Source organism: Brienomyrus brachyistius, chromosome 7 (genome assembly GCF_023856365.1).
Source record: "Brienomyrus brachyistius isolate T26 chromosome 7, BBRACH_0.4, whole genome shotgun sequence".
NCBI lineage: Eukaryota > Metazoa > Chordata > Actinopteri > Osteoglossiformes > Mormyridae > Brienomyrus > Brienomyrus brachyistius.
In genome coordinates this window covers 29738650-29759884 of record NC_064539.1, presented here as the reverse complement: position 1 = coordinate 29759884, position 21235 = coordinate 29738650, and the positions used below count along the sequence as shown (strand labels likewise).

General features: G+C 52.0%; 1 protein-coding gene across 50 annotated transcripts in view; it reads left to right on the top strand.

Annotated features, from left to right (window-relative positions):
- The window catches only part of LOC125745991 (calcium/calmodulin-dependent protein kinase type II subunit beta), a 60540-nt gene that overhangs the window by 34927 nt on the left and 4378 nt on the right, over nucleotides 1-21235 (top strand). For 5 of the 50 annotated variants that reach the window (XM_049019409.1, XM_049019408.1, XM_049019417.1 and 2 more), the window contains 11 exons: nucleotides 2253-2290; nucleotides 5319-5351; nucleotides 6883-6951; nucleotides 12511-12555; nucleotides 14525-14573; nucleotides 15404-15499; nucleotides 16460-16597; nucleotides 17100-17234; nucleotides 19878-19953; nucleotides 20718-20812; nucleotides 20993-21227. In XM_049019409.1, the coding sequence (XP_048875366.1) occupies nucleotides 2253-2290; nucleotides 5319-5351; nucleotides 6883-6951; nucleotides 12511-12555; nucleotides 14525-14573; nucleotides 15404-15499; nucleotides 16460-16597; nucleotides 17100-17234; nucleotides 19878-19953; nucleotides 20718-20812; nucleotides 20993-21225 (1007 nt within the window). In that variant the 3' untranslated portion in view covers nucleotides 21226-21227. The remainder of the gene's footprint in view (nucleotides 1-2252; nucleotides 2291-5318; nucleotides 5352-6882; nucleotides 6952-12510; nucleotides 12556-14524; nucleotides 14574-15403; nucleotides 15500-16459; nucleotides 16598-17099; nucleotides 17235-19877; nucleotides 19954-20717; nucleotides 20813-20992; nucleotides 21228-21235) is intronic. The other 45 variants (XM_049019436.1, XM_049019457.1, XM_049019444.1 and 42 more) reach the window with 27 other exon arrangements.

Below are 21235 nucleotides of genomic sequence, written 5' to 3'. Positions count from 1 at the left end.
CTGCAGGGGAAAGTACTGCAATGCCTCACCCCCCCCCCCCCCGCTCCCCCCCCCCCCCCCACCACCCCTCGGGTCACCCCGAGCAAGGCCGGTCTCCGAGTCGCTCCTCCTTCATTTCTCAGCTCCGGCCCGGGAATCTTTGCGAGCATTTTGGCCTCAGAACTTGTGGGACGGGCTGCTAAGTAACGAATGTGAGGAACCTGCAGTTGCACGTTTAAGTGAACGGATTTCCTCCCAAAAGCAGCTCTCGTAAGCGTCATGTTTTGTTCCAAGAGAGCCTTTGATTTAATTCAATAGCTAACCATCTAGCCCCTGGTGGAACAATATGAAAATAGGGAACGGTTAGGGGCTCCCCCAGGGAGGTTAGGGAACAGCGTGGGGCTCCCCCAGGGGGGTTACGAACAGCAGTGGTTCTGAGAAATAACGGTCGGCCCCTGAGGCCTGGGTCGAGAAATGGAGCAAAGAAACTTCAATGGCAGCACGTTGTTGGCCTGAAGTTTTGCACGTCACGGTGTTTTGGTTGGCAGAGGAGCCGCAGTGCGTTCTGGGATATGGGCTGAAGGTAGACAGACACCCTAAAGGGAGCCTCCTGTTTGCATTTTAGGTGACGTCGCATTTCAGTGCCGCATGACGCTGTGCACTTTCCCTTTGTAAAACTCATTCCCAGCCGGCACGTTCTCCTTGGGTTAACATAAAATTGCGATGCGATGGTGCAATTCTGGAAGCAGGAGCTGCAGTTGTGTCGCATGCCAGGCAATTTTTACCAGCTTGCAACCTCCGCGCGTTCATCTGTGGGAAACAAGGTCATCGCTGTTCCAATGTGGGAGGGTGCGAAATATATTTGTATTTTTCTATATATGTCTGCTGTTGTATGTATTTTTATGATTGTATTTATAAATATGTACATGATGTATGTATGTACGCGGCTCTCTGCGCTCTCCGCCCTCTCCGCGCTCTCTCTCCGCGCTCTCTCTCCGCGGCTCTCCGCACTCTCTCTCCGCACTCTCTCTCCGCGCTCTCTCTCCGCCCTCTCCTCGCTCTCCGCGGTTCTCTGCGGCTCGCTGCGGCTCTCCGCCCTCTCCGCGCTCTCTCTCCGCACTCTCTCTCCGCACTCTCTCTCCGCGCTCTCTCTCCGCCCTCTCCTCGCTCTCCGCTCTCTCCGCGCTCTCCGCTCTCTCCGCGCTCTCCGCGCTCTCCGCCCTCTCCGCGCTCTCCGCCCTCTCCGTGCTTTCCGCGGTTCTCTGCGGCTCTCTGCGGCTCCGCGCTCTCCGCCCTCTCCTCGCTCTCCGCCCTCTCCTCGCTCTCCGCCCTCTCCGCGGTTCTCTGCGGCTCCGCGCTCTCCACCCTCTCCTCGCTCTCCGCCCTCTCCTCGCTCTCCGCCCTCTCCGCGGTTCTCTGCGGCTCTCCGCGCTCTCCGCACTCTCCGCGCTCTCTCTCCGCCCTCTCCGCGGCTCTCCGCCCTCTCCATGCTCTCCACGGCTCTCTGCGGCTCTACGCCCTCTCCGCGTTCTCCGCCCTCTCCTCGCTCTCCGCCCTCTCCGCGGTTCTCTGCGGCTCTCCGCGGCTCTCTGCGGCTCTCCGCGGCTCTCTGCGGCTCTACGCCCTCTCCGCGCTCTACGCCCTCTCCGCGCTCCGGTTTAGCCCAGCACCTGTAGCATGTGGACTCCACTAGCGCACCTCGGCTGGGCACCTTTAATACTGTGCCAGGTTAAACCCTTAGCCTGCTGTTCTGCCTCCCCGGGTAGACTTTAACAACCCGATCATGTGACCTTCATGTACTGCCTCTTCCAGAAGAAACGAAAACGGGGCCAAGAGCAGCACGTGATTTACGTTTGAGTAACAGAGGTAGAGCATCATTTGTCCAGGTCACCAGGCAAGGGAGGCAACTCCGATCTGCTCGTTTTTCCCCGACGTGTCTCCTGGTTTCGAGCTCCAGCTGTGATGTCACACAGCTCCCCCTGTCGCTATTTTCCTGTCACTTCAGACTATTTGGGTAGCGGAAGGCATTCAGATCCTTCCATCGACAGTCGCTCTTCTTATGTGACACTCCTTTAAGACTCCTGGCCGGTGCTCTTGGAGCCTGTAGTACTGTCCTCTCCATGACCAGCACCTTGCGGCCAGTGGATGAAGCTCGTGTTTAGGAGGAGGCTGTCACGGCCAGGAGATCCTTGGCACGCTCTTTGGTTTCCTCTGTCCTCTGTATGGAGTTCCCCACTGAATAGCTGTCTCTCTTTCTTTTCTGCGTTCTGCAGCAGCCAAGAGTCTCCTCAACAAGAAGGCAGATGTCAAGGTAAGACAGATAGATGCCCCCCCCCCAGCCTCTGTCTGTCCCCTTGGGTCATCCTGTCGTCATTAACTCCTTTCCTCTCTGGTTTAGATTATTGTTGCTAAAGCTGTCCTGTCTGTATCTGCAATGCCGACTCTCTCCTATCACTTACGTGCTTCTGTCACCTGGAGTAAATCACTGAGCCGCCTTTGACCGCTGCGTTTTTCTGCTGCGCGTGTTTGAGACAGAGAAGAGTTGTGCGTTTACCTGTTCACATGCATATTTGTGTCTGTGTTGTCTAAGCTTATTTGTGTCTCTTATTATATTAGCTTAAGTGTGTGTGTTTGTCTGTAGCTTGTGTTTATGTGAATATTTAGGTGTGTAAATCTGTGAGTGCATGCTTGTGTTTATAAAAGAACCCCGAGACCCCAGGCAGAACCAGAAGGCCGCAGTGCCCTCCAGAGGCTCCCTGAGTGACTGAAATCCATTCTGACGTCCAAAATCCCCCCCCCCCCCCCCCGCAGACCAAGCACATTTCCTGGCACAGGTCACATGACTGAGCTGAGACGTGGAATCGCAGTGGTCACCCTGTAAGCAGCATGGGGGTCAGGCACTGTGGCAGGGTGCTGGGCATCCTAAAGAGCCCTAGATGCCCCCCCACCCATCTACATTGACATTTCTGGAAAAATATGACCAAACCAGCTTGTGAACGACACATCATGGTTTCCCTCAATCTCAGCATCAGATCTTCAAGGTGTTACTTGTAAAGCGGAATGCCCCCCCCCCCAGTCCGCCTCCGTCGTGCAGGTGAGGCACATGTTTCACCCAGAGTCAGGCGGCACCGCGGCTGTCTGTGTGCCGCTTTCCTTCTCGCTGCCGCTGTAAAGGAGACGGTTGTCTGCAGGCTCGTCGAGGTGATTAATCAGGCCCGGCGTTCTCTGTGGTGCCATATTCTCGTTATTCCGGAGACCGGAGCAGATCCCTGGCGGTAAAGAACAACCACGGCTAACGTCATCCCTTATTTACCTCCAACGCCATCGTCTGCGCTGTCTAATTAACTTCTGCCGTTAATGTCTATTACAGCGTAATTTATTGGTCTTGCTCACTGTGGCGTTTCCGTTTATTTTGCGTTGTCTGTGCCGAGTGCGTGCAGTGGGGGCTGCTGGGTAACATGAGTCAGGTTAGGGACGGTAGATGGCTGCATAGAGAATGATGGGGCCCCGCCTGGCCCCTGCTCTGGCCCCCAGCTGCCTCTGCCTGCTCTTTACCCAGGTGACGCCAACCTGGACCCCCAACCCCAAACGCGGTGGCCTTCAGATCGGCCCCCTACGCGCCCATCGCCTGGCCATTCGGCAGATATGCGATACCGCCACTGGTTTCTCCGCAGACACCCATCCGTTGGCGTGCGAGGCGGCTTTAGGGCTTCCTGCGGGGCGCGGGGAAAGGACTGGAGGACAGCACTGGCAGGGAGAGATCTGGGCATCGCTGCCACTCCTCCCCCCGGCCCCCCTACTGTGTCAAAGGCCGCGTCTCTGTTCTCTCTTTCATAACGGAGCTATTTTAAACATCGCTGGTTCTTCTTATTCTTTATTCCTTCTCTGGCTTATTCTCTCTCCTCTCTGCATCCCTTTCTTTCTCGCGGGTTTTTTTCCGCGCCATGTAACCATCCTCACAGATCTGTCCGCCTCTGCTACGCCTCCCCCCGCCAACCCCCACATACGCGCGCACACACACACACAGACACACACACAGCCTTGGGTGGGCGTGTGTGTATGCGTGTGTTGACTTGGTGGGGTGGGGGGTGGGGTCAGCTCAGCTGGGAATGTGAGTCCGGTTCTAGGAATAGCTGCCAGTCGGAACCCTGGAAACTCGGTGACAGAAATAGAGCCTTGCAGTGCGGCTCCGTCATCGCCTAGCAACAGGCTCCCCCTGCATCCGCACTCTGACATTTCAGGGTTTTCACTTCTCTTGCCTGCTGCCTCTCCTGTGCCAGCCAGGCCTCCCCTTCCACCTGTGCAGCCGCACACCTACATGAGCGTATTCAGGCTGCCCCCGCTGCCATGGTCTGGGGCAGCCGTTACCTTGGCAACCTCCCATCTGTCTCTTCACAGTATACCCATGGATTTTTTTTTTTAGCTGAGTTCACTTTTCTTGCAATTTGCGAGGAGATTCTTACTGAACGGGCTTCCTTGCCTTGCGGGTGAGATACTTTAGCCCCTTCTGCCATCTGACTTCCATCATTCACAGTAGCCACCTACAGCTCTGACGGGAGATGACGGATCATTGGTTGGTTGGTGCCTGCTTTCTCGCACTGCCCCATGGGATATGCAGTTTGTAGAGACAGCCTGCTGGGGTGGTTGTGCCTGTAATCTGCATCGGAGAAACCGACACTTATAAAAGGAATCTGGTGTGTAACACCCACATTTTTTTAACAGCAAACTCCCTCTGTATATTAGCGTTATATATTTTACAGACAATAGCACACCTTAGTGCGCTCCTGCTATTCCAGATAAATCTTCTTAATCCTATTTCACAACAATTGCTGCCTTAGAAATACAGCAGAATGGTGTTTTTTTTTATATTCTCTATGGAGGCTGTAATCCGCAGACCATCAGCAGCAGACATTAGTGGCTCCAGCTTCGGCACCAAATCCATCGTAGCTGCATTACTATCCTGCCAGCTCTGCTCCGTATGACACCACGGCCTCTGCCATGCACTGATCTGCTTCCTGCCCTCCTCAGCTTCAGTCTCGGCGTTCCTGCCCTCTTTTCTTCCTCCTCCTCTGGCAGCCCCCCCCCCCCCCCCCCCCCCGCCGTCTCTCCGCCCTCGGACGCCGTCTTTTCCCGCCGCCTCCATTTCATTCTGCCGGCGCCGTCACCGATGCCAGATTTGGCGGGAAGATGATGCGCGAGGCCGAGGCGTGTATTCGATATGGCTCGTAACATACATTTCTCTCATTCTCTCTCCCATTCGCCGACACCACCCCCCCCCCCCCCATCCCTACCTCGTTGTCGCTGCCATTCCCAATCATCTCAACCATCACCTGGGCCAGAAAAGGAAGTCAAGCTCGACGGTCCAGTACATGGTGAGGACTCCATTTTGCATCACCTCCTCTACAACTCGTCTCTTCCTTGATGCATTCTTTTCCATCCATGACAATCTTCTCCTGATCCTGCTCCTGACTCTTATCTCCACAACTGACAATTTCCACTTTTGTTCCTCCCTCCCTACTGTTCATGAACTTGTATGTGGCAAAATAGTATTTAAAAGTACTTGATATTGATAAAAGTTACTAAAGTTCCATGTGTTTTGGATGGAGAAGCGAAAACTTCTTCCCCGCTTTGGCAGAGGGCTGGTGTTTCATTTGGACGAAGCCCCTCCTGTCTTCTATTTCACTGGCTGACTGACATTAGTGTTTGTTTCTCGCTTCCACTGTAACACAAACCAAACTGCAGCGAAGGAAACGACACTTTGGGCACCGGACTTTCCGTGAGCCCTGCTCGTTCCTCGCCTGTGTCTGACCACTAGCCTTGTGGGGTTTTCTGAGGCAGTCCTCGGGCTTTGATGGCGCGCCGTGGTCACCGAGGATGCACGGGGATCCGGCAGAGGGGCCTGCAGTGATCGTGAACGCCGTCCCTTTAACAGTCTGTCCAGTGAGCTCACATGCCTCTCGGTTTACGGACAGGATTCGTGGATTTACGAGCTCTAATGATGCCATAATTCGATGAACTTAGGGAAATGAAAACTCCGTGTAGCCCAACACCTGTGCCCCCTGTTCTTTAAGACCCCCTTGAGTACTATTAGTGAGCATCTCTGAGCCTGGGGTGCGAGTGTGAGAGCGTGCTGGAGCGTGTACGGTGGTTTATTTCCACCGGAACCTTCGTTTTGTGTTTGAATGTGCATAGAAGTCGATGCTGGTGCCGCTGTCCTGCTGTGCGATGGCCTCTGCTGTGCGATGGCCTCTGCTGTGCGATGGCCTCTGCTGTGCGATGGCCTCTGCTGTGCACCGTGTGGTCGGAGTGTCGCTGAGCTGCCCCGGCGCCGCCCGTCTTCGTTTGCATTCCTGTGTGTGCGTCTGCACTTGTGTGTGTCTGGGAGCCCTGACTCCCCACGTGTGTCGCCATGTTCTGTGCCTGTGAGGGCATCCTCTTCCTCCTCTTCCTCCTCCTCAGCGGCTCTGTGGCTGTTTCGCCGGATTATGACTCGTCTCAGCGCTTGGCTTTTCAGAAGCTCTATTTCGTCTCTTTCCTTTTCGATGTTTCTTCTGCAGTCCTTGTCTAACCCCGCCCACAACTGCACACTCACCACTCCAATTGGCTGCCATTCGTGTGACAGACACTGAAAAGAGCCATTAGTCACGACCAATCAGTACCATATTCCGACTGAACTTACAAAGACAATGTACTGGGAAAGTGAGAAATATTGTGACTAATTTGTTTAAAATGATAAATAATTTCTAGGCTGACGCGTTTTTTTTTTATTGTCCAGGCCAGATGTACAGTAAAGAACAATCAGAAAGTACAGTCAGTGCCGACCAAGTTTATCTCTGTGCTGCTTGTTTTGACTCCTCCATGATGGTTGACTCACTTTAATACTGTGTTGTGTTTCCTGCACAGCCGCAGTCAAACAGCACGAAAAACAGCATAGTCACCAGCCCTAAAGGAAACGTCCCCTCTCCTGCTCTGGTATTTAAATCTTTATCTCTTTCTCTGTCTCTCTCTCATGCTCCTGCTCTGGCTCCACTGTCCTCTCTCTCTCTCTCTCTCTCTCTCTCTCTCTCTCCCTGTCTCTTTCCCTGTCGTTCTCAGTCAGCATCAGTCCCTTATGACAGCCCCCGTTGCCCCCTCTCTCTGTCAATCAGCACATCTCAGCATCTGATTCGTGGCCAGTCCATCCTGTGTGGTCAGTCAGGCTCGTCATTGCATGACATTCGCTCTGTGTCCATTGGCTCGGTGACGCCCTTATTCCGAGCCCCTTGTGTTGCGTGACCCATTTTTATAACTGAATACTTACTAGAGCGATTCAGGTTAAGTGCCCTCCTCGGCAAGCCTGTTGTTATTACACAGGTCCCAGCGATGTGCTCTGGGTGGGATTTAAAATTAGACCTCCCGTCCACGTTCGCAATGTCAACCCTTCAGCATCTTAATGATAACAGATTGCAACTAGAGCAGGGGTGTGATGAAAATAGCCGAACGGCCAAACTCTACTTCCCAGATATCCCCGCTGCCTGATAGCTGGCTTAGGAGTTTGCCCGTTTGTGAAAATCCATGTTTTTGCAGGAATGTACTGTCCATCCACATAAATTATTAAGGCTACCTTTGTTACTGAACAAACATGAACATTTTATTTTACCTGAACTACTTAAGTTTAAGACAAATTTCTTAAGACAAATCCTTGTTTTCCACGGTCTACTTCCTCTTTCTCAATTTTTTCTCGTGACTTCCTCGCACCTCAGGCTACCGGGCTAAATCATGTGACGCCACTTCAGGCGGGAAATGGGTCACTTATTCTTAGCAGGCAGATATATGTACAGATGCTCGCCATGTAATGTTTGCCTTTTGCCATCGATATTTTCATCCAGGAGATTCCTGGTTACTTACCTCGTCTCGTTTGACCAAATGTGGTCAAAACACCATACGCAGTAACTCTGTTGGCTAAGTCAACGTAGGGAAGATCTGCTAACGCAGGGGTCTCCAACTCCGGTCCTGGAGAGCTACTGTCCAGCAGGTTTTCTATCCTACCTGGCTTCTGATGAGCCACACCTGCTCTCAGGTAAATACCAGGAACAGGTGTGGCTCATTAGAAGCCAGGTAGGATGGAAAACCTGCTGGACAGTAGCTCTCCAGGACCGGAGTTGGATTCTCCTGTGCTAACATTTACCACAGATAGCTGTGAAGGCGCCCATTCGACCATGAGCGCTTGCATTGTCCCGCTTTCTCTGTTAAAAATCCAGTGAGGAGCTGTGGCAGCTGTGGGGACGCCGGAAGGAATGTGGTCCAGTTAGGGGCGTCGGCAGTGTGTGGCATTGTCAGGACGTTAATAGCGAAGACGCAAAAATGTCCGGCACTGTGACCCGAATGGGCCTAGCGACATTTGGAGCCATATCTCACTGTATTTTCAGGCTCCTTCATAGATGCCCTTTAATGCTGCTGTGTGTGTGTGCGTGTTTTGGCTCTGGCTTGCCTGCACGCGTGTGCGGGAGCAGATGCGGGTGCGTGCGCATGTATGTGTGTGTTTACAGAGACCCTGTGCTGAGTTCCACCCCCCCCCCGAAGGGAAAACGCCTGATGGAAACCTGAGGCAGCCTTGCTGTTGTCACACTGCCATGCCGTCATTCCCCTCGCCATGTTCATGTTACTCACTCCCATACCACTGCTCACCCCACGCTGCGTGTAGCTATATATGTGTGAGCGTGCCTGTGTGTGTGTTTGTATGTGTGTGTCTTGTGTGTGTGTGAGTCCTCGGCAGATGTGAATGTGTCTATGTCATTTCTCCCCCGCCATGGGTTTCTTGGGGGCCGTATATCTTGTGTCTCTTGGTACTCCGAAGGACCCCCCGCCCCCTGCTGTTTGTGCAGCATTAATATCCATTTTCACCCAGTGGCCTGTGGGATAGTACAGCAAAGGCGCAATATCCACTCACCGTTCGGCCCTAGTGGGCTGTCTGCCCTCAACACTCCGAGAGTCTCCAGCTACCCCCGAAATGGCTTAATCTACCAGTGTCACGATCCACTGGATTACTTCCAGCCAAACGGTCACCACGAAAAAGAGATGCTTGTTCTTCGCCGTCCATTGTGAGCTCGCTATTCGAAGGTCACATACATGTCAGTTACCAGCAATCCCAAATGTCATTGGAACATAAAGACAGACTGTATATGTTTTAATATCTTCGGAAGCAATTGTTATATACTATTGTGTGAAATATGCTATTCACTGCTGTACAGTCGACACTGTGAGATGAGATCTTTGCTAAAAACAGGGATTTTACGCAAACAATAATATGAACAGTGGTTATGTACATTAATGAAGGTATGACTGAAAAGGACATGATCTAGTAATTGAAGAAATATTGATGCAATCGTCACGTATGGGGGGTGTATAAAAAAAAGCCCCCTGTCAGATGTATCAAATTTGAAGACTCTGACAGCAGTTACTTCCCTGGGTTGGGAGCTTGTTAAATGACCATCGTTGCAGAGCTCAGACATCATGACAGGGATGTGGTAGTGGTGGCCGCAGGGTGTCTCAGGAGATGCCCGATGGGCCTTCTGACAGGGATGTGGTAGTGGTGGCCGCAGGGTGTCTCAGGAGATGCCCGATGGGCCTTCTGACAGGGATGTGGTAGTGGTGGCCGCAGGGTGTCTCAGGAGATGCCCGATGGGCCTTCTGACAGGGATGTGGTAGTGGTGGCCGCAGGGTGTCTCAGGAGATGCCCGATGGGCCTTCTGACAGGGATGTGGTAGTGGTGGCCGCAGGGTGTCTTAGGAGATGCCCGATGGGCCTTCTGACAGGGATGTGGTAGTGGTGGCCGCAGGGTGTCTTAGGAGATGCCCGATGGGCCTTCTGACAGGGATGTGGTAGTGGTGGCCGCAGGGTGTCTTAGGAGATGCCCGATGGGCCTTCTGACAGGGATGTGGTAGTGGTGGCAGCAGGGTGTCTCAGGAGATGCCCGATGGGCCTTCTGACTAAGACACAGAGAGCATTTACCACTTCCATAAGCATAGGCAGGTCTGTGCTGTGCCGGTTATCTGCTTAATAGACCCATTATGGAGGAGCATTGCGGTTATTTCCTCAACGTACCTCAGGCACATTCTGCCTTTCGCTTTAGCATGTCGCCTCAAGTCCCGCTCCAGTCTCCGACTCCCCACGCCGTGCCCGGAATCTCGAGCTGCTGCTGTCGTAGATGTAACTGTTTCCCAGGGTGACCGTTGCCGTGGTGACAAAGCAGCCACAACGATGCAGAAATGCGTTGACCGCCAGTTGGCTACAGAATAGCGCCGACATGGCGGACCAATGAGACCGACCCATGGCACATATGTAATGATCTTGCCCGATATGCGCACAGCAGATATCCACATTCATGCCTTCCTCGACAGTTAAAGCAGTCATGTTATGCAGTGATGGATGTGGCCACGTTTTTCAGTGCAGTGCTCCATCCGACAAAGCAGGGTTACATAGCTACCCCATTGTACATGTAAAAAAATGCATCCCTAGTGTCTTGGTTTTATGAAGCAAGCTTTAATGTTCCCTGGCTTGTTACTATAACAACCAATTCGGTGTTTTAAAAAATAACCAAGTGAGTGTTATCAGAGAACTGAATAAGCCTCCTTTCTCAAGACTGAATAACTTGAAGAAGACATTTAAATTTAAGATTTCATTTAAATGAGACATTTTCAAGTGAATTATTTGTTATGCAATCGGATGAATAATACACATGAAGGGATGGAAACTGGAATAAATGAGACAACCTCTTCTGAAACTGAAAGAAGCATGAAAAGCATCTTTATAAGAATCTTATAATCATTATCATAGAAACAGTCACTTAATTATTAACTTCCTTTGTAATTTTTGGTGTTATTTAGGTCAGGACTTTCTCTCTGGATTTTTCCGAATCCATTCGTCGTCCATGACCTCATTTCACGTCTTCTGACTTTCGTGAACTTTTATTCCTTCCCAAACTTCTTGACAAACTGCGTGATGAAGGTATCACAGAGCAGAGACAGACCTCTTGAGGAGCAGGAGGCCTTGATGACCAGGGGAGGAGAAAAGTCAAGAGCGGAGTGCTCTCATCTGGCCTGTCAGCTTACGAGAATGTACAGCGGTGACTTCATGTGTCTCTCAGAAAAGATTCATCTTTAATTCATTTGCTAAGTGCTTTCTCAAGCTCTGCAGAGATCCTCCTGGCCACTCCAGCTCACCATAATATACAAATCAATTCCAAGCATTTCATCTACTATAATAAGTTGTATTCAATGTAATATAAGCCTGTGAATGATAGTAATGGACAAAAAGCCATTTTATGAACCATTTGCTGTACTTTCTGACCCCACTAGGTGGTGCTCTTGGTTTGCTTTGGGACATGCTTTGTGCCCATTTATTGAACAGTGGGCACCATCTAGTGGGGCAAAAAAATACAGCAAATGGTTCATGAAGCAGCATTTTGTCCATCATTAATAAATGAGATATAAAAGGTTGATAACTTTGATAAATAGATTACTGTGTCGAGCTTCTTGACATGGATCTTGGCCACTGACCTTCTCAGTATTGCACTCCGGAGGATGACCTCCGGACACCTACTAGCCCCCAAGCTCCTGCCTCCAGAGAATGACAGTGCTGGTCATCCTCACCCAAGGCTCCTACCCCCAAATCAGTCAACGGTCAGTGTCCTGCCCCTTGGTGTTCATGGGATTCCTTGAGACAGCATGTGGCATCTTAAACAGAAAAGGTAGCAATCAAAAATCTAGCACTCACATAGGCATTTTTCATAATTTGTCCCAGGGGTAAGACCACCATCCCTCCATCTGCAACCCCCCCCCCCATTACATCGCTCTTAAGGATCCCAGCTGTCACTTTGCTCATACCAAAGAGACCCTTTAAAGCTGGGGGTTTGCAGCAGTTCACATGGAAGACATCAGGTGAAGCGATATGCAGCCCTCCCCCACCAGACTGCTTTCCGCTAACTTGGAATCCACGTAAGGACTGCCATCCGGACGGATAAACCTCCACTCTGTACTATGAAACACCCCCCCCCCCCCACTGGCCATCACGTAATGCAATCTCGGCCCAGCAGGACGGCATGCTTGTTGTGCCGTGGGGGCTGTCGGGAGATGCACACAACAAGGGGCGGAGGACAGGCGGCCCCGTGCGGAGGGGTCCCCTCTGTGCCCCTTGGCCTCTTTTTCGCTTTCTTAGCCCCACGGCCATAACGATGACCCCCCCCCCCCGCCCAACCTCTGCAGCTAACTTCGCCACTTGCCGTGATCTGTGTTTCTCTTCTTCCAGACCTAATTATTCACTCTCTTCTCTTGCTCTTCCTCCATTTCTTCCTGCTGTCACCTCCCTTCTTTCTTTGCCTTCTTCTCCATCTCATCCTCACGCCCACGCTTCTGCATCTCTCTCGTTCTCTCTCTCTCTCTCTCCCTCACCCTCCCTTTCTCTTGTGCTCTCTCTCGCTCTTTCTCTCACACCCTTTCTCTCTCTCACACCCCCTCTCTCTCTCTATCTCGCTGGTACTATCTCTCTCTCTAGGAGCCTCAGACCACTGTTATCCATAACCCAGTGGATGGGATCAAGGTACATCTTCCCGCCCCCCCCCCAGCCCACCCACCTCTCACCCTCTCATCTCCCCCCACACCAACCCCTATCATGAGTTTCTGTCTCCTTCTCACTGTCTCTGGGACGCCATCGGTGACTGGGGTCGTCCCAGCATGGTGTTTGAGCCCACGCCCCTCTACGTGTGGTTGTATGTGTGTGTGTGTGTGTGTGTGTGTGTGTGTGTGTGTGTGTGTGTGTGTGTGGAGGGGTGGGAGGGCTCAATCGACCCGCCCTCCCGTGAGGACTTGTGCGTGTGAAGTGCCACACACTGCTGTGTTCTCATGTCAAGTGATCAACAGCGAGAAGACGAGCATTTATTTAGCCGATTATATAGACACCGTGGGGAACCAAATTATTAACGTCAAACTGATTGGATGTATGGCTTTTTCTGATAGATATAAACAGCCTTGGGTATCTTTATAATCTTTTTAAGATGCACTCATACTTTTGGTTATCCCTCAAAGTGATTGTTAAAAGTGTCTTACTGTTAATGGATTGACTGTAGAGTTGTTTAATATCTGCACCTTAAGTTTATAGACAGCCTTAAGAGGATTGAAACTGATGGAACAATATATACTGAAGAGCTGATATAAATAGCTGAAAATGTAAATTGTTTATAGCTGTTTTTCCCCATTCGTGAGCTGTTGGGGACAAGTATGAATTGAGTGCATTATTTCTCAGTATACCACAGTGACACCAAGTGGCCAACTGGGAAAACTGCAGCCTTTGAGAATAATGGGCCTCTCAGCCTCTAACAGACAAGTGCAGCATTTCACACCCTCGAAACAGTGCAAAACCTCACAGCTAGAACCGGAGCCCCTCCCATGGGCTGTTGTGTGCCTTTGTGTATCTGTGGGCAGGAAGTGAAGCCCAGCCATTTTGCCTTTCCAGCTGATGAGAGGGAAATGGTCAAAAGAGTGTGTCTGATAACGCAGGTCGCTTGCTCCCCTGTACCACTGCTGGTCCCGCTCGCCGTTTCTCTCACTGTCTCCCTGTCAGTAGATTCGCCACCCCGTGCCCCCCGCCCCACCCCGTGCCCCCCCCGCCCCACCATGTGCCCTGGTCCCTGGAGCCCTCGTCTTTATTCGTGGGGTGTTTGTGCCCAATAGTGCCCTAAAAAGTGCCTTTAAACTCTCCAGGAAAGCCAGGGTTTGCTTTAAACTAGGATACGCAACAGAGACCGCAAGGTCACTGCAGCTACTCTGCCAAACGAAGAGGAAGAGATGAAGGCATGAAAAGGCAGCCATTTTCAAGGAAAAAAAGAAGATTAATGTATATAAATAAGCAGAATGATGTGGCACAAATCCACTGTATAATATGGGTGCATTATATATGTATTAATCTGACAGATATGTATTTGTCAGATCTGGTATGTGTCTGCTGATCTGATATGTATCTGTCGGATGAAACCAGGTTGATCTCAAGTCAGAAGATTGATTTCTGGATCGCAGCTGACTCCACGGTTCCACCTGGTGTTCAAATCTTGAAGTACAGTCAGGGAGGATTCCAGTGAATTGCAGCTGACCGCAATCCCTGCTTGTGTCCGTTCTGTTTAGAGTAACTGGGACCTTCCAGCTGCCCTTTTACCCCCCCCCCCCCCCCACCCCCAAAGCAGCTTATTGTCCAGCCTCTGTGACAGGCAGCTTGCGAGAGAGTGGGTGCCTGCAGGGAGGGAGAGAGAGAGGCTGGGAGTGATGATCCAGTGATCCAGAGCATTTTAACGCCGGCTAATGTGGGTGATAGCAGCTTCTTCTGGTTCTGTGCCGTCTTGTGCAGTGTTTGTGCGCACTGGTGCAGGCAAGCGGGTCAGGCGTCACTGGAGCAGTGCGCCTGCGTTTCACTGCGCCTCTCACAGCACTGACCCTCAGTAACACCACTGTCTCTCTCTGTCTTTTTTTCTGTCTTTCTTTCTTTCTTTTCCTCTCTGTATCCCTCCATTCTCTTCCAGGAGTCTTCTGACAGCAGCAACACCACCATTGAGGACGAGGACGTGAAAGGTGAGTCCGACGGGCCGTTTGGTGGCCTGGGTCGCCCGCCTCGGCTGGCGGGTCAGTCACGCCCGTCACAGGAAGCGCAGCTGCCCTCTGAAGGCGGCCCAGTAGCTGGTGTTTGTTTACCCAAACCCTCCTGCCCACTTAGACGTGCTGGCAGGACGTCCACATCAAGACCCTCCCCCGCACGCTCCACATGCCCCCCACCGAAGAGTTCTGTGCCGATCCAATTTGTGGAGTTGCGCTTTCTGGGTCACGATGTACAGGGCCGGCCCATGCAGTGGGAAGGTTAAAGACAGGAGCGACTGGCAATGCAGAGAGGACACTGTAAGGGCACCTTACGGGTATTTATAGCACCCGCGAGGAGACTGGCAGGGCGACACGAGAGAGGGGGACGCATTTATAACGGTCTGTGGGAGACGGGACGGCAAAGGAGACGACGCAGAACCACAAATGTGTGCGTGTGTGGGATCTGGCGTGGGAGCAAGTTTGGCGTCGTGAGATCGAGTGTGATGGACGGATAGCAAACGTGTGACATCGGCAGAACAGCAGTGTCTCATTTCAGCTCGTGACTACATGGTCCTTCCTGCGTCTCGCCTGTCCGGCCATGCGGGCTGTCAGGCTCTCTGTCACGTGTTCCGGCGGCCTGTCGATCAAAGCCACTTTCCCAGCCACCCTAATGCTGGGATCACTGTCCAGTCAGTGGGCATAGAGGGCTCCCCCCCGTCCTAATCTGCCCCCCCCACCATGTGTCACATGTGCTCTGTCTTCCTTTGTTTATGTTTCATTATCTCCCTCCCCCCCCCCCAAATTTCCCCTATTCCTGATCTGGACAGGGAAGAGTCTAGATAACAGCTCAGTTAAGAGCCAATCAAGCAGCACGTCTCAGCCAGAGGCAGGGCTCCCGCAAAGCCCTAATCCCGCCATCTTCTGTAAGTGGACACATCTGGAGCTGCCTGACCCCCCCCCCCCCAACACTTACCACCCTAACCCTCTCCCCATCACGAGGGGCACCCAGCCCCTACGACCATTGCGCTGTTTGTGGGCGTGTGCTGTCGGGTACAAACACCCACGCGCACAGACAGTCTGCCCAGTCAGCTTTGGGCGCATGCCAGCACATACGGGCACCAAAGGGACCCCCACCTCGATAGGCACGCGCCTGTTTTTACGGGGCAGCCACGCAGGTCAGGACGTGTCCCCTTACTCCTGACCGAGCTGCGTGGCACCTCACACCCATAAAAGGTAAAGTTCCTTGAAGTGCATTGAAATTGCACTTGCCCAGATGATTCAGCAGTAAGCACTGGGTAATTTAGTTTTAGAATATCCCAGCCCCCACTACAGATCTGAGGTGCCAGAAATTCCAGTCTTCTCTTGCTGTGTGCGCACTTGTGTGGGAACCTTGCTGCCACCCTGTGGCGATGAGCAGGAAGTGCAGGCACAAGCCATCGGGAACCACAGAGCTCTGCCGACTCACCAGATTGACTCATAAAAATATGGATTTTCTCTACCCCCCCCCCCCGCTATTATTTTATTCTCTGTTGTTCCCGATGCTCAGGCTTTTGGTTTCACAGCTGCCGATGACCCACTCCTTCATGTTTAATCATGACTAAAAGGTGATTCCAGTTAACAAAACTTAAGAAACAGAAGTAGCAGAAAAACAGAGCATTTTTTATTACTTGAAAAGCTGCGGTTTCCAGATTCCTGCCGGGACCTGAAGGAGCTCGAACTTTAACCTTTGACCCTGGGTCTAAAGCGAGCGTGAAGCTTCTCAAAGTTCCAGGAACTTGCATGCGGCAGACATGCCCCCATTTTCTTTTTTCATGCCTCAGTTTCACTGTCCTAATTTCTCTGTGCTTTTCTCCGCCCCTATGACTCCACCCCCCACACCAAAGCTTCGAAGTTGACAGACATCCTAGGGTGCGTGCGCAGGGGCTCAGGCCCTGTGTCTGATGGTGAGGGGGGGTTCGGAACCCCCCCTGCTGCCCCACGTGCGCCCTCCCCTCCCCACACCCCTGTTGCTCCCATGCAGGGTAAGTATGGCTGGCTTGGGGGTCATCACCCGTTTGGCAAAGAGACCTGTAGAATTACAGAGTCCCCGCCCACATCACCCCCCCCCTAGAGTATTTTACACCCCCCCCTAGAGTATTTTACACCCCCCCCCCCCTAGAGTATTTCACACCCCCCCCCCCTAGAGTATTTCACACACCCCCCCCTAGAGTATTTCACACCCCCCCCCCCCCTAGAGTATTTCACACCCCCCCCCCCCTAGAGTATTTTACACCCCCCCCCCTAGAGTATTTTACACCCCGCCCCCTCCCGCCCCGCTCATGTGAATGTGGACACACTCTATATTCCTGTTTGCTGACATAGCGGCTGTGCTGTCCTGCTACCTGTTTCAATTGTATATGTTCTTCCGTTTCTCTGTTTGTATTGAAATTCTCTTTCATTGCGACTCCTTTCTCATCTCTCTGTCATCACCCTTTCTCTACGGCGTCCTCTGTTTCGTGTCCCCAACCCCCAACCTCGCCCCAGCATCTCGCCTGACTGACATTGTGAGCAGCGTCCGACGGGGCTCCGCCCCCCAGCCCGGCCCGGAGGCAGCCCCGCCTCCGCCTCGTTCCTCCCCCCCTCCGCCGCCGTCCTCTTCCCCCTCCCTGTCCTCGCAGAGTGAGTACCGTGTGGGGCCGTCGTGTGCGGAAGAGTCTGTGGAGTAAATGCGGCGACTCCCTTATCCTCCCCGGGTCATTTTTTGCGGTAGTTCGTGATTTTATCGCGACGCCTCAGAGAGACATAGCAGCTCGCATTCAGATGAGCATGCACAGCATAAAGATGCATTTTGCGGTGATTCCTGGTCTCCAGTCTATGTTGCTCTTCAGCTTGGCCTGTCAGTCGGTCTCCTCTGTGCTCTCTGTGTGTGCTGGCTGCCACTGTGTCTGATCAGTAGTGATGGATAAGATTATGCTTCATAAACTATTTGCTGAATTTTTCTGAGCCCACTAGATGGTGCTTTTGGTTTGCTTTGGGGCATCCTTTATGCCCTTTTTTTTTATCAGAGAGCACCATCTAGTGGGCTCAAAAAGTACAGCAAGTGGTTCATGAAGTGTTATTTTGTCCATCATTACTGATTAGCATCAGAAAGCCCAGCCCTGCATAGAACCTGAAGTGTATGTTCTGGCCAAGATGCAGATGTTAATGAGCCAGCTGCTTCAGTACAATGCCACAGGTGCCCTGAGAAGGCAGCACTCAGGGAAGAGATGACGACTGGGCCTGAGCTACCCCTGTCCGTCGATGGAGGGATGGTGCAGCCTCGGCCCTTGGGCCTGAAGCAGGCTGGCATGCTGGAGTGCTAACAGAGCTGACGATGGGGCCACCTCAGGGCTCTCTGCAGCGAGCAAGTTCTCCCTGCTGTTTAGGGGGAGGGAAATTGATCTAAAGCTCAGGGACAGAAATAGCACAGTGAGGTCAGCAGCCATCACACGGTGCGTGTAGGGTGGGGGAAGGAGGCCGGCGGAAAGGGAGGCATTTGAGGAAGGGTGTCACAGAGAGACAGGAGCCTGAATTAGCATACGATGTGTAACATACTGAGATGATGAGTGTAAGGGGAAGAAACTGGAGTGTGTGCTGGGCTGAGAGCGAGAGGCAGAACAGACTAGGCCTGAAGTGAGCCCGACACCCGAAACCCCCCAGGTTTTCAGCATCTTCTATGGCTCATGCTTTAACAGTCTTGCTACTCAGCATCAAGGTTTTCCAAGTTCCATGGAAGTCAGTGCTGCCACCTGTTGGAGACCCCTAGTAATGCACTATCCATTCCTTGCACACGTGCAGTCAATGCGCAGGAATGCCCAACACTTCTGCTATACCCAATCTCTAATCGGGCCACTCCCAATGACGCACCCTATGTACGGACTGTAATGGCATGCAGAAAAGTGAAGTACAAACCGGACTTTAGGGTCTATTAAACACAGGATGTTCAACGCAGGAACACGTGGCTGCAGAATGACAGGATATCAGAGAGGCATCTCTTTTGAATCGTGACGGTGCTCAAAGGGAACCGTTTTCTGCCCAGTCTACTCTGGGGTGATTCGTTTATTTGTTCCAGTCATCTATGTTATTCCGATATGGCAGGACCCCGTAACAGTGAGATTACGTCCAGTAAAAACGTGCATTTTTTTTCCAGAAAACAAAATCGAACACCATGGGTCCGACACAAGTCCCGCTCACAGCTTGTTTACTAGCAGCGTGACTGTTTGCTCCACCAGCCCCCGCCGGAACGCCTCCGAGGTTTTTTCAGGCCCGAGGCTTGTCAGCCATTGTAGGCCAGAGAGAGTAATTATGACATTGAAAAGCTTGGCTGGGGGAAAAAAATTTATATTTATGAAGGGAATTCATAACAACATAATTATTTAGAAAGAGCAATTATGTAAATGCTGAGCGTTTTTGTTCCCTCATAGAGGAGACAGTGTCTTATTGTCGACTGCACAACTAAATCTCTTCCCGCTGAATTTCAGATACGGGTGTCAGTGAATAGGAGAGGAGTGAGAGGACTTTACTCATGCTCTCTTACACATCGCTGGCTTTACTGCCCTGCGTTTTGAAAGCTGTGTGTGTGATATGTTCTTTGGCAGTAATAGCACCTAGATAGATATTGGGCAACAAGGCGCCAAAGCTGTCCTGCATTTGCAGGTGGCATGTGAGTTCAGCATGTATCCTTCCAGTGCTGTGCTGGAAGATGCGTTTTAGGGTTCAAAGGTTCAGAAAGTACCCACCATGTGCTACATTTATTTACACAGCAGATGCTGTTATCCGAAGCAGCACACGGTTAAGGGTCTTGCTCCGGGTTCAAAGGTGAAAACACTCTGCTGGACATGGGATTTTGAACCAGCAAGCTTTCAATCACAGGCACAGAATCTTAACCCACTGAGCCACACAGCACCTCATGCACAAGTTGCCTCACTTGTACATCACCATGGAGACAAGCTTCTGCTAAATGAAAAAAATGCAAACGTAATATTACTAAGGGATGTTGGTTTGGCAGCATTACAGAGGAATGGCAGTAAGCGGACGGACACATTCGGCTTCACTTGGCTGGACAAACGTTTTCTTGTTTTAATGACTATTTACTAGCAGTTTTTCCCGTGTTTCTGTTCCAACTACCAATGAGGTTTGGTTCTGTAGTCTGTCCTCCAGATTCTAGGTGTTGATTGGGCGCATGTTGGAATTGAATGTGTTTGTCCTTTGCTGTTTGATTGCCCCCCCCCTCCCCCCCCCCAACAAATTCCCTGAACGATCCTCTGCTTGGTTTCCCCGCAGCGCGCAAGCAGGAGATCATCAAGATCACAGAGCAGCTGATTGAGGCCGTGAACAACGGGGACTTTGAGGCCTACGCGTGAGTCACGGAGCCGGGGGGGGGGGGGGGGGGGGGGGGGGGGAAGGGGGCTCTGGGGAAGGAGGGGCAGGTGGAGAGCTTTTGTGTGGGATCAGTGACTCGCACCTTGTACCCAGTTAACCTTCGCATGATGCTCATCTCTAGCAGGTTGAACCATTGACTTGTATAATAGATCAGTTAGTTTTTATTTGTCCCACCTTATCACCATTAACAGACTATTATTAGTTACCCCAAATGTAACAACATACTTAAATTTTAAGCTTCTCGGGAAAAAAAATCTCCGGTCCTTCATTTGGTATCATTCTTGTAATCTGGCCGCTACTTTGAACAAACTGTCATGGACCCGTAAACCCAGCACACATGCTACAGCGGTGACACAACTCTGTGGCACCTGGAGGAACCATCCATCCATCCATCCATCCTTCCCTCCATCTGGCATCCAGCCACTTATCCTGGACAGGGCCATTGGAGGAGAAGTCATTCCTTTTTATGGATGAACATCAGCTCATGGAGGAGCAGGAAGCTCGCCAGAGACGTGTCACGAACACCGAGGCGCAGCATCCTGTCATACAGACATGTTGGTGCGAATCGGCCCACACTGTCTGCAGTGATGCAGCTGAATCCTAGCACTTGTATCCATAACATGGTGTGGATTCAGGTCCCCGTGTGAAGTGACAGTCTCGGTGCTCCTCACGGGGACGCCCGTCCTCCCGCTCCACGTTACTGTCTCTTGTCGAGTGACGAGGTGTGTGGTTTCCCAACAGGAAGATCTGTGACCCCGGCTTGACGTCCTTCGAACCCGAGGCTCTGGGTAACCTGGTGGAGGGGATGGATTTCCACAGATTCTACTTTGAAAACTGTAAGAGGATCAAAGAGATGCATTACAAACCTGCTGCTTTGACATTGTGGGGACATTTTTTCAGTCTAAAAATGTGTGACTACAAAAGGTTAAGGCTGGGGAGGGCCACCAGTTGAGCTTAATGTGAATGAGCCAAACTAGGTCACGCTGATGGATCTCTGCCCCCCCCCCCCCCCCCAGTGCTCTCCAAGAACAGCAAGCCCATCCACACCACCATCCTGAACCCGCACGTGCACTTGATCGGCGAAGACGCCGCCTGCATCGCCTACATCCGCCTGACGCAGTTCGTGGACAGCCAGGGACGTCCGCGCAGCAGCCAGTCGGAGGAGACGCGCGTGTGGCACCGCCGCGACTCGCGGTGGCAGAACGTGCATTTCCACTGCTCGGGGGCCCCGGCTGCGCCGCTCCAGTGAAGGTGGGTGC